This window comes from Micromesistius poutassou (assembly GCF_964030765.1).
Source record: "Micromesistius poutassou genome assembly, chromosome: 22".
NCBI lineage: Eukaryota > Metazoa > Chordata > Actinopteri > Gadiformes > Gadidae > Micromesistius > Micromesistius poutassou.
This window is the reverse complement of record NC_140292.1, coordinates 13,988,719-14,001,931: the sequence shown is the minus strand read 5'-3', so window position 1 is coordinate 14,001,931 and position 13,213 is coordinate 13,988,719. Positions and strand designations below refer to the sequence as shown.

Here is a 13,213-nt window from a genome sequence, read left to right as displayed (position 1 = left end):
GCTGACCAGGGAAAAAGCTCTCTGGCGTTTACTTGCGAATTAATCGTTAAATAGGTTTTCGAGGCTCAAGTAGCTCTGTCAGGGCTGTAGGCCACATCTGAATAGGACGGCGCGCTTATGGTTAATAACACTAGTGCGTTATAATGGGCGATTTGGTGGCAATAATATGTAGACAAAATGCTATTTTCCAAAACGAATCAAATAATATTAGGCCCTTACATAGTGATTACAAAGACGGAATAATTAATTATAGAGAAAATAAACTAATTGTCTAGACTGTACACGTAACCACAGACGCACCAATATTGGGAATAGGATGACCACACACTCAAATTAATGTGATTCAACATTTCACAGCGATGCACACTTATTTGCCAATTATGGTCCCAGCCTCATTCCGTTATTACTATAATAGGCTACTGCATACATGAACAAACAGTTGAAAGTAAGTTATTCATTGTCAGTAGGCCTACATATTATATGTAGCAGCACATTTTGCACAAGGCACAGGCCTAGCAACACAGACTGCACACAGCACCAACAGCACACAGTGCACCGACACATAAACAGACCGTTCAACAACTCACATTTCAAAATACATCCAGATAAAATAGTAATAATTCAATAAATCAATAGCAGCCCTACTGTTCAGGAAACCATACTAAATGGGCATACATATCAGTTTGATAGAGAATGAGAGAACAGGATAGGCCTACATTAAGTCCATCGTCCAACAGAACGGAGCAGATGTCATGCAGAAGGGTTGGATTGGAGAGTATATTTATCTTAGTTCTTATGGATAATGTTAATGCTCCGTAATCTTCTCATCGAACTGTCTCTGGTCTCTCTTGTAAATTCGCATACATTTAAAAGAAGATTAGCCTACTCATGAAAACGCCACATCGGGAGTGTGACGACAGCAAAAGACGATGTGAGGATTTTGTGTATACTGTAAATGGATTTAAGAGTAAACACGTTAACTCCTATTAATTCATTGAGGCTTAGTTTAAATTGTTTTATTAGCCTTGGACTGAGGTTAAATAAAATGCCGAAACGCAGCACTGCGCTGTACAGCTGCAATCTATGAAGGAAGTAAGTAGAGCCCTTGCGCTCTGCGCCGGAGATCGGCTCCTCTCGGGAACAAAGACCGGGCTCCGGGCTCCGGGCTCCGGGCTCCGGGCTCCGGGCTCCGGGCTCCGGGCTCCGGGCTCCGGGCTCCGGGCTCCGGGCTCCGGGCTCCGGGCACTGGGCTCCGAGCTTCGGGCTCCGCGCTCCGGGCTCCGGGCTCCGGGCTCCGGGCTCCGGGCTCCGCGGTCCGGGCTCCGCGCTCCGGGCTCCGGGCACTGGGCTCCGGACACCGCGCTCCGGCGCGTTCCCTCGTTGCTCGGTCCCGCACAGACCAACCGACGGACCGATAGCGCAACTTCTAATGATGTTGACATATTCACACAACATCGAGTGAGGTGGTGGTCTTTCACGGTCGCCTTTGAGTTTTCCAAACACCCTTTATAAGTCTGAAGTCTGTCCCCTCCACCCGACCTGTTAAAACCACGCCTACGCAGCGACACAATTGGTCCGAAAGCGTCAAAGAGCCAATCACCGGAGCGCCCCTCACTCGTAACACGCAACACATCCATCCAGTATGAAACCTTTGGGCACAGAAGCTCTAGGAGAATCTTAGTGCTGGGACCTTACCACCTCTCCTGCCGCCGACGGACTCCTTTCACTGCGAACGTCCTCACGGAAATGTGTGTGTGCGTGAAAGAGAGAGGAATAAAGTGTGTGCGCGTGTGTGATGGTGCATGTCTGGAACAAGTAAAGGCAGAGGAATTATCTGGCGCTATCAAAATATTTCAACACATCGCGTTCGCTTGAGGACTGAGAGCAATAAGAAGGGGAACGCATTTTAACAGGATCGCGATCCTGTGACCAGCAGCTAGGAGAAGCTGCACTCAATTAAGAGACTCGCCGTCGTCTCATTCAAACGATGTCCGCGCGACAAATCACAGAATTCTACAGAATTCCGCATTCTGCGACCGCACCGAAGACCGACGGGAAGCGATTTACTTTTTAGATCCACACTTTCGCGTTGAACTCGCTCAGAAAACGGCAATTTTGAGGCAACTTGTGGACAATAAACGGACGTTCCTGCAGTATTTACTGTGGATTTCTTTCTAGATTGCCTTCCAATACAGGCTTCTTATTGGTTCTGTCTGCTTTACTTCTGGTTCTTCATGATCCAAGGTATAACTTTATACTAGGCTTGGTCAGTGTTTATTCTAAATCCAATCCCCAAAAAAGATTCGGTACCTGAACTTGGATGAGCTTCCTGATGAGAGACCCGGTCATACCAGGAACAAGTATGGCATATCATCCGTTCATACCGCACCGGGGTCCGGACTTTGCCATGAGTGCAATGCTGGGTCACCAGCCACCCTTCTTCCCGGCCCTGGCGCTCCCTCACAACGGATCCCTCTCTTTGCCGGGCGGCCTGGGGAAGCCGATCATGGACCAGCTGATGGGCGCCGCGGAGACGGGCCTGCACTTCTCCTCGTTGGGGCACCAGGCGGCTGCGGCCCACCTCCGGCCTCTGAAGACTCTGGAGCCCGAGGAAGAGGTGGAGGACGACCCCAAAGTGCACCTAGAAGCTAAAGAACTGTGGGAACTCTTCCACAAGCGAGGCACTGAAATGGTGATCACTAAATCTGGAAGGTAAACACATCGGTTCATAGTATTGTTAGGAAGCGTTCCATAACCGAGGCAAATTGCGATATTCATACGACAGGTTAGCATTTAGTTTGGTCACTGATTTATTAATGATATGAAATGTGATAGCTAAACACAAATCCCTCTAGCCATATCCCTATTATAAAGATTTCTTTCGATATGTTATATGCACATTAGGCAATTTGATTAAACATTTTATTCCATTGGTACGTCATCTGACTAATAACACCACAAAAGCTGGAGACTAAATAAGTAAATCACAGGCAAACTCCAAGGGCAAAATAGTAATTACTTTGGAACTTTACAAATCACAATGTAGCCTATTTAAGTGCATATCAATGCAATTACGCTAGTGTGAATAAATCTTAATATGGCAGAAATTGTAGGTAACTGTGCATGTTGAAAAAGGCGTAAGACGTGCTTTATGCCTGTTAATGATACATACAGTATATATATTAAATAATTCACAATAATTTCCAAATACAGAAATTGGCAGAACACAAGAATATAATTTAGTTGTGTGTGGCTACAAATACATTTTTTGCCTAATTACTTATTGTGGATTTCAGTAGTTAGGCCTGGTTTCTATGATCAAATTGTGATCCGACCGCAATGGTCCATGCAAGATTTATGTGTGTGTGTGTGTGTGTGTGTGTGTGTGTGTGTGTGTGTGTGTGTGTGTGTGTGTGTGTGTGTGTGTGTGTGTGTGTGTGTATATATTTATAAACATAAAAAGAGATTACCACAATCAACTATATAATACATAGCGGTATTAATTGGTTATCGGTGTGTGTGTGTGTGTGTGTGTGTGTGTGTGTGTGTGTGTGTGTGTGTGTGTGTGTGTGTGTGTGTGTGTGTGTGTGTGTGTGTGTGTGTGTGTGTGTGTGTGTGTGTGTGTGTGTGTGTGTGTGTGTGTAGTCCCATACAAAGATGGCGGCTCGTCTGTGTGCAGGGTCTTTGAAATCATCAAACATGAAGTCACTGTCGATCCAAACTGTTTTCTAAAAATCTCACACCAATTGTTTGCTTATATTTCACAGGCGAATGTTCCCCCCGTTTAAAGTGAGATGCACTGGGCTGGACAAGAAGGCCAAATACATTCTCTTAATGGACATTGTTGCAGCCGACGACTGCAGGTATAAATTTCACAACTCTCGCTGGATGGTGGCGGGCAAAGCCGACCCCGAGATGCCCAAGAGGATGTACATTCACCCGGACAGCCCCGCAACGGGCGAGCAGTGGATGTCAAAAGTCGTCAATTTTCACAAACTCAAATTGACCAATAACATCTCCGATAAGCACGGATTTGTAAGTTCTACTAATGTATGTCTATTTTTCTTACTACTACATTTTGCATGCCATTGTTATTGCTGTTGTTGTGTATGTATGTATAGCAATTATATATAGGCCTAGCCTAAATAAATGTGTAGCCTATGTTTAATTGTTGGCACCTATAGATAGCTTGAATAATAATTTAATTGAATCGTAGAATGCTACGTCGTGTATTGAAAATAAACTAAACGTAACGTTAATTATTAAAATTTTATTACAATACTGATAACAATAAATTACTCATCATACCGTAATTATGTTTTATGGATTACATTGTGATTGCAAGGAGGAAGAAACTATTTAATGTTTAACCAAATGATTGATGTAATTCGACTTGTTACTAAATCATAACCACAAATATCAAGTATATTAGTATCATTGTGTGATATTCTTTAAAAGAAGGTGGTATTTTCTCTTGCAGACCATACTAAACTCAATGCACAAGTACCAGCCCCGCTTTCACATCGTGAGGGCCAACGATATTCTTAAACTACCCTACAGTACTTTCAGGACTTATGTTTTTCCTGAAACGGATTTCATTGCGGTGACTGCATATCAGAACGACAAGGTAAAGACTAATCTGACTAAGCCTATACACTCTGCGATAGAGCCAATGTGGACCTGCATGATTACAGGCCAATGTTCTGCACGTCTCTCATGCACTCAAACGTTTTGTAGTCATAAAATATGAAGACCATATTTGTTTAAGCGTGTTAAAGTAGAGCATTATGAGCACGGATAGCAAAGTGGTTTATACTATATGCATTGGAGTGTGTGTGTGTGTGTATGTGTGTGTGTGTGAGGGGGGGGCACACAATTCTCAAGAATGCACGTTATATAGGTTTTCTTCGTTTTATTTAATCACATGGAAAGGATTTGGCAGCGGCCCAGGCAAACATGGAGTGTGTGTGTGTGTGTGTGTGTGTGTGTGTGTGGGGGGGGGGGGGGGGGGGGGTATGTGTGTGTGTGTGTGTGTGTGTGTGTGTGTGTGTGTGTGTGCGCGCGCGCGCGCTTGGGCGGGGGGGGGGGGGGGGGGGCATGTGTATGCTATAAGGATAATGGACGGCACCTTTCGCGTGGGGTTATGTGCAACATTTAGGTCTTTGGTGTCAAGCTAAAATTTCGTTAATGTAAGCACATACAGAAAAGAAAAGTGAGAGAGAGAGAGAGAGAGAGAGAGAGAGAGAGAGAGAGAGAGAGAGAGAGAGAGAGAGAGAGAGATGGTGGTGGGGGGCTATAGAGGAAGTGGTGTGGAAGTAACATTCTGCCCGGGTTTACACCCTCGGCCAGAATCGTCCAAAGGGATGAAAAATCCCACCGAAATGCGCGAGAGGGGTTATCACCCCATGTGGTTCGGGTATACTGTGTGTGTGTGTGTGTGTGTGTGTGTGTGTGTGTGTGTGTGTGTGTGTGTGTGTGTGTGTGTGTGTGTGCGTGCACTTGTGGGGGTGTGGAATGTATTCAAATTGTTTCCAACGCCGTAACAAAACAAGTGTACATTTGTGTATATAGTGGAGGCCTATATGCCAACAATATGTGCCACGAAAATGTTTAAACTATACACTTTAGTAATCAGTCTGTTTTTTATCCCCAGATAACCCAATTAAAAATTGACCATAATCCATTTGCAAAAGGCTTCCGTGATACTGGAAACGGAAGACGGGAAAAGAGGTAAGCCTCTGAAATAAATACTAATTTGAACGGCAAACCTTATGGAAGCGATTTTTATTAGTTTCTCTTACGTTCATATTTCATAAGAATTATGAACGATATTCATACGATTATATAGGGTTATTATATATATAGTAGGCTATATAGTAGGCTAGGAATCGTTACCTATACAATAAATAAATAATCTATCTAAGAACGAATATTTAAATGATTTACATGTTTTTATTTCATCATTATTCTTTTTTAAATGAGATCACTTTATTAATTCCACTGGGGTCGACCTCCTCGAGCGACACAACAAACGGCTCACCAAGTTCTGTCTCCTCAGGAAACAGCTCGCGCTCCAGTCCATGCGCTCCTACGAGGAGCAGCAGAAGAAGGAGAACGGAGCATCCGACGATTCATCCGGAGAGCAGGCCCCGTTCAAGAGCTTCCCTCAGGCCGCCTCCCCGGCTGTGTCAACCGTACCGCACCTCAAAGGTAGGCAGGAGCTCCTAGAATGAACGATCATTATTCTTATTGTGTATTATTTAGGCGATTATTTATGAGTCTACGATAGCTTTAAAATATATATTTATTAAATGTTATCTTTGTATGTTTGGTTATTTTATTGTGTATTTTGTTATTCTTGTGGATATTATAAAGATTCAGCATAGTTTGAACTCATACTTCAAATGTTGCTCTACAAATAACAAACAACAAACAAACAAATACATTGCAACATACAGTAACTTCCAATCTTTGATAAAATATGAATTATTTGCGTTTCATTTATTAACGACTTCATTAGTTCATAAAGAGCAGCTGTTCCCTGATGTGTCAGCGCTGGTCCTCCGCTCTCCGTCCTCACCGTGCTCCCTCCTCTGACCACAGACTTCTGCGAGAGCGACGAGGACAGCGATGACGAGGACAAGGACGGCCACATGAAGGACCTCCCCGACTCCAGCAAGATCTCCACCACCACGGAGGAGGGGCGGGACCCCGAGGCGCGCCCCGCCGGGGGCCATGCCTTCTGCAGCAGCGACTCCACCAGCAGCCGGTCCCGCGGCGACTCCACCACCGCCTCCACCACCTCCAGGACGGAGAAGAGCCACGCCGACTCCAGGCACAGCCCCGTCACCGCCATCTCCAGCACCACCCGCTCCGGAGAAGACCTCAAGAGCCCGTGCAGGGACCCGGGCCGGGACCCGGGGGGCCTGAAGGCGGAGGAGTGCAGCCGGTCGGCAGGGGCCACCGGCAAGGACGGCTACATGCCCCTCAGCATGCACTCGGACCCCCCCCACCTCGGACACGGCCCCCTGCATAACTTTGGGTTCCCGACGGGGCTGAGCGGTCAGCAGTTCTTCAACCACCCGTTCCTCCTGCACCCGGGCCAGTTCAACATGGGGGGGGCCTTCTCCAACATGGCCGCCGCGGGCATGGGCCCGCTGCTGGCGGCGGTGTCGTCAGGCGGGGTCAGCACCATGGATACGGCCAGCATGGCGGCGGCGGCGTCGGCCCAGGGCCTGGGAGGAGGGCACGGCCTGCCGTTCCATCTGCAGCAACATGTCCTGGCATCGCAGGTAGAACCAGTTTCCTATACCGCCCCGGCAACAACAGCTTATAGCACACGTCACAACCAGGCAGCAACAGGCGGCTGACGCACAGCTGGGAGCTCTGGTCTCCAGTACCTCATGTTGAGGGCTGTTCTCCAGTACCTCATGTTGAGGGCTGGTCTCCAGTACCTCATGTTGAGGGCTGGTCTCCAGTACCTCATGTTGAGGGCTGTTCTCCAGTACCTCATGTTGAGGGCTGTTCTCCAGTACCTCATGTTGAGGGCTGTTCTCCAGTACCTCATGTTGAGGGCTGTTCTCCAGTACCTCATGTTGAGGGCTGTTCTCCAGTACCTCATGTTGAGGGCAGAGAGGTGCAGTGTTGTCATCCATCGCTTTGTGTGTGTGTATTTGGTTTATGTTCTATGAAAAATGTAATGTGTGTGTGTGTGTGTGATGTGTGATGTGTGTGTGAGTGTGTGTGTGTGTGTGTGTGTGTGTGTGTGTGTGTGTGTGTACACGTGTGTATGTGTGTAAACATTGGCAAACATAGTATTAAATGGAGATGTTTGCTTAATGTTGGCCATCGAGTCATATCACCGGCTGCTACTTTTTTAAATGATGATTATCTGCTCATTTTATCAATTTTTTAAACACAAAACAGATTCTCCCCATGAAATCATTGTTAAAAATCGAAATCAGATCCAAATGATCGGTATTAAGTGCACAGCAGCACACGATGCTGTAATGTGCAGTTGTAATGCTTCTGGTATTATTATTTTACATCTGGCAAGATGTAGTCAATTGTTTATTTAATTTATAATGAAGCTATGATAGCAACCTGTTACGCAAAACAAACACAAGTATAGGGGGAAATTGGTACTTTGACTGTGATCGCTTACTGTGATCGCTTAAAGTAACAATTCCATAAATGCCCGTCACGTGTCTGCATTAATTACTACGTGACCTCAATTAGAAGCTGCGTGGCCTGGGCCACCTTCCTATTTTTGCGCCGTAAAAGGAGCGCCTCTTACGTCTTCCGGACATTATTAACCGAAGACCCCGGAGCGCATACTAAAGTGTGTTCTCTTTCTTCTCCCTCCAGGGTCTGGCCATGTCTCCGTTCGGAGGTCTGTTCCCCTACCCCTACACCTACATGGCGGCGGCCGCGGCCGCCTCTTCCGCCGCCGCCGCTGCCGCCTCCTCGTCTGTGCATCGACACCCCTTCCTGAACGCGGTGCGGCCGCGACTCAGGTACAACCCGTACTCCCTACCCATGAACATGTCGGACAACACCCTGCTCACCACCGCGATGCCCTCCTCGATGGTTAGCATCGGAGCGGAGCTGTTGAAAGGAGAAGGCATAGCCCCGAGTCCCGTTTCTGGCTCTCTGGATTCTACATCGGAGGTTAACAGTCGCTCGTCGACTCTTTCGTCCGGCTCCGTTTCCATGTCCCCCAAAACGTGCACGGAGAAGGAATGCGCCAACGACTTACAGAGCATCCAGCGCCTCGTCAGCGGCCTGGACTCGAGTCAGGACCGGCCGCGGAGCGTGTCCCCGTGATACTTTTATACGCTTTTGGTTCCTTCTTTTACCCCGTCATTGTTGTTCGATTTGATTTTTTTGACCTTTTTGGAGAAATATGTTGAAGGTTATAGAAACATTATAAATACAAAGTCTAAGATCTATATTGGTTTAAGACAGAAAAAAATCGAATAAAAAGGAACATTGGAAAAAAAAAGATTTTGAAATGCACTTTGGTTAATAGGCCTACACATCGGATATATGTATATTTCTTTTGTTAAATTAAAACAACACTTCCTTATTTTTTTTTCCTGTCATTTGAATACCATACAAGTATTGAAACTGAATAGTTGGCATGGATGTGAGGTACAGAACCGGGAGGTGCTGCTGCTGTGTCTAATGTCCGACTTTTTGTTGTGTGCAGTTGCTAAGTCAACTAAATGTGTGTTTAATTAATATGCACTCAGAATTTATTTGACCTATCTGAACTCACTTCAATTGACATTATAAAAGACTGCTGTATTTCTGGCCCTATGAATTGATCGATCAACCTATCACTACAGGTCAGAGGGTGCATGCCGTGAAGCCCTCGCCTCTTCACATTCTCTTTTAACGAGGCTGTCAAATCAAATTGCGACGAGAAATTAATGAAACAATGTAGTCCACCCATTTCCCTTTGGCTTAAATGTTAAGTTAAAATGTATTTGGTATATTTTCAATGGTAGGCCTATTCATTTCAATCCACCGATGAATGGGGTCGATAGTGGCACCTCGGACCTGCTTGGGCCATCATGCAAAACCACTGCGGCGGAGGAGATGGGCCTATAGCATGCGGACATATTCAGTTATTAGTCAGTGGGCTAAAACAAAGAAAGGTAGTATTGATTATTACGTGTAAATAGTGATATATAAAATATTTATGTAATTATTTCATATTGTTATTGCGTGTACATACAACGAAGTAGTTTGTTTTTAGAGATTTTGTTCTAATTTATTGTCGATATACCTGTGTAAAGATAGTTTGTGGGCTATTATCCTTTCTTTTCTCATTTCCATTTATATACCTCCTAAATATGGATTTCACGGCGTGCCCCCCCCTCTAATGACCACGGAGATAGTGGTTCACACTCATGTGCCATCGTGTCCCTCCGCCGGGCCTGTACGCCTCTGTTGTCCCGTGTGTGTGACGTGCTGCTGTCCTAACGAATGAACGCAACAACACATGCGCCAATGGCTTGAAACGTGTTTGATTTGACGAAAGATAGTGTGTCGTCTAAAAGTGTGAGATAAAGGGTGACTATTTCGTTAAAAACATACTAAAATCGCAGCCTGGTAGGCTATCTAATCGAATTATGAAGGTTGGCTGCTCTGTGTTCCTTTAAGTTGTCCGTTCTGTTGTATTGGATTTATGTCGAGTTTACAACATCAACATCGTGTTCTTGAAAGTTTCAATAAAATATTGAAATACAGTCTCCAAAAGTGTCCGTTAAACTCCCTTTACCTTTGTGGTGCAATAGGACCAGTAAGCTAATGGCATCTTACAGACTACTAATGCAGGCCGCAGGCCGAGACAAACCTGGACCAAGGTGTATTTCCTAAAACGATTTGGAGATAGGTCGCGCAGGCCCTTAGTATGCATAAGCCTATTCTATTGGTTATATTGTTAACCTGCGCAAACACACACTGCGTTAACCGAGGACCTTTCGGCCTCAAGGTGTCAGATTCAGATGACATGGGGGCAACAAGGTGCAGCTATCGGAGCCTACCTGAAGTTCTTATTTGCAAACAGGGTCGCCGAAAACTAAACTAACGATAGGCTGTTTATGGTAGACAACTTGAACCCTTAAGAACGTAAACCGTTTTGATTGCTCCACTCTCTGCGCCTCTACTTCTGCCTTTATCGACCTTATATCTTTATTTGTATATTGTATGGTTAATGTGTAACGGTGGAGGCGCTAGGAAATAGGTGTAAACATGACACGAACTGTCTCAATTGCCCTGTCTTATTGCTCACCTGGCGCCTCGGGAAGCCCTATCTTATTCCACTTTATTGCACGGAAGGCGGCGGAACGTCTGCGATGCCCGCGACCACGAGGGCTGCTGTGTGTGAGTCGGGACGGGCCCCCTACCGGCCGGCAGGGGGAACGACCCGGGACCGAGGACGCGGTAGAAGTTATAGGGATCACCGGTGAAGGGAGTTTATTGAACTGCACAGAACCAATATAAATAGGAATAAAAGATAAAATAAAGTATAGCGTGCATAATAACTATGTAGGTCTACATTATTCCCCATAAAACGTGGGTCAGCCTATAGCCTATATTCCTGAATGAGCAGCGCTCCTGTAATAATTAATTCTGAACGTATTAGCCACTGATAGCAAGTCTCGTCTTCAACGACCATCACAAAGGTCTGCCACGTACATTCTGAAAGCACGTACATACCTTTTATTTAGAGGGCTATTTGTTCATCGACCGAAGTTGGCATCTGCAGAATGATAATTTGATAATATTTATCCCACAGCCTTTGCTGAGATTACTGAGATTGAGCGATAGGACCTTGCTCTGTAAATTGTAGGGCTATAATGATAATAATAATAATAATAATAATAATAATAATAATAATAATAATAATAATAATAATAATAATAAATCATATAAATAACAAATTAAATGTTTAACCTTTTTTTGGTTAAGCATCGTTTTTTATGTCGCAAAAAAATATTTTAGCTTCGAGTTGAGAAAGATATTTAATATTGGTTCGACGGTACAGTTTCCTTGTTTTTTCTAACTTATTGATGTGTCCGTGGCGCCATCTAGGGTTAGAGTTTTATATTTATTTTACAGTAATTGTACATTTGAATGTTTTTCCATTTTTCAGGTAACGTCCTGTGACCATACATACAATAGGCTGCATAGATCCAGTACTAAATCACGTAGGCCTACATTTGCACTTTATGAAATCGTTGGACGTTAAGCCCGAATCATAGCCTATAATTCGATTCAGTAGCCTTAATTTTTTATGTGGAAAAAATGGGTGGACAAAATGAGGGGATAGGCCTACAATAACGCCTACAACAAATTCATGAAAACAGAACTTGGCAAGTAGGTTACTGCAACACTGTTAGTCTGTTTGTGTCATAAACTGCATATAACACCTCAAACACAAATTCATTAATTATTTAAAAACACAATAAATAAAATGAAAAGGAAACAAATGTTAAGAAATGTAGACCTATTTGACGTGGGGATCGATTTGCAGTCGTTTACTACTTTATTTACACAGCTTTTATTATTGTTATTATTATATTTAATATTTGCGATAATATTATATATAGTATTATATATAGGCCTAATAGTATCCTAAATATATATATATGTATAATACTATCATATATATATATATATATATATAGAGAGAGAGAGAGAGAGAGAGAGAGAGAGAGAGAGAGAGAGAGAGAGAGAGAGAGAGAGAGAGAGAGAGAGAGAGAGAGAGAGAGAGAGAGAGAGAGAGAGAGGACTTTATACCCACCTTAAGAAAAGATATTCGTGTCCATCCTGAAAAGTTGAGGCAGGCCTAACAATAATGAACATATATGACCTAGTGTTCTGCACAACAGCCCCTTTAAACCTTTAAACTCCTTTAGTGTAATAATATTAAATCAGTATAAGTAGGCCTCAGTAAGCTATTATTAAAATAAACAAAATAAGTGATTAATGGGTTAAATTTAGATTATTGAAACATAATTGCTAGTATCCAGGTTAATGTTGGATATATGTTTAGGCTTCATTTTTCATTCATTTTTGAAATGACACAAACCGTGTCTATTATGATGTCTATATCGATATGTGTGCGTATATTAGGCTACAATCTCTTAAGAGAAGGCAGAAATAAACTAAAGGTAGGCCTATTTATAAAACTACAACGACACATTCGTTGTAGTTGGATGCCCTTATCCGGAACAAACTAACTGACCAAAAGCGAATAATAGAAATATCCGCAGTATACAAATAAAGGAGAAGCTGTTGGTAAAGGAGTCTGCATGCTGTTGTGTGTTTGTTTATGTGATGTCCGAGTGAACACTAGTTATTAAGTTGACTCAATTGTTGTCCTGATAACCGTTTCACTCCAAACCACCACGACCACAGTCATATTGAACTAAGAAGGAGGAAGTCGTGAGCTGCCGCAGCCCCTTGGGCAATATTCTCATGTCAGATGGATCATTTTCATTTGGTGGCCAAATAGGAAAGCTATATTTATGATGTGATACCCACACACCTAGACACAAGGGTGCCTGTGTCACAAACAAAGCACCAACTCGTCCGTTGCACACGTTGTTCGTTCTGATTGGCAGGGGTTGATCCGTGTGTTTACCCCCCCTCCACACACACACACACACACACACACACACACACACACACACGCACA

At 44.1% G+C, this 13,213-nt stretch overlaps 1 protein-coding gene across 2 annotated transcripts; it reads left to right on the top strand.

The window, feature by feature from the left end:
• Positions 1–2,320: 2,320 nt before the first annotated feature.
• tbx3a (T-box transcription factor 3a) lies at positions 2,321–8,838 on the top strand (the record flags this gene model as incomplete). 2 transcript variants are annotated; one of them, XM_084486263.1, is made up of 7 exons in its annotated part: positions 2,321–2,712; positions 3,768–4,035; positions 4,481–4,627; positions 5,654–5,730; positions 6,059–6,210; positions 6,604–7,292; positions 8,368–8,838. In XM_084486263.1, 7 exons carry the CDS (start codon positions 2,321–2,323, stop codon positions 8,824–8,826), a joined length of 2,184 nt encoding a protein of 727 aa, XP_084342389.1. In that variant the 3' UTR covers positions 8,827–8,838. The 2 variants fall into 2 exon arrangements, with proteins under 2 accessions (XP_084342389.1, XP_084342388.1); XM_084486262.1 differs by having other exon boundaries at positions 3,768–4,050.
• Between the last annotated feature and the right edge of the window lie 4,375 nt (positions 8,839–13,213).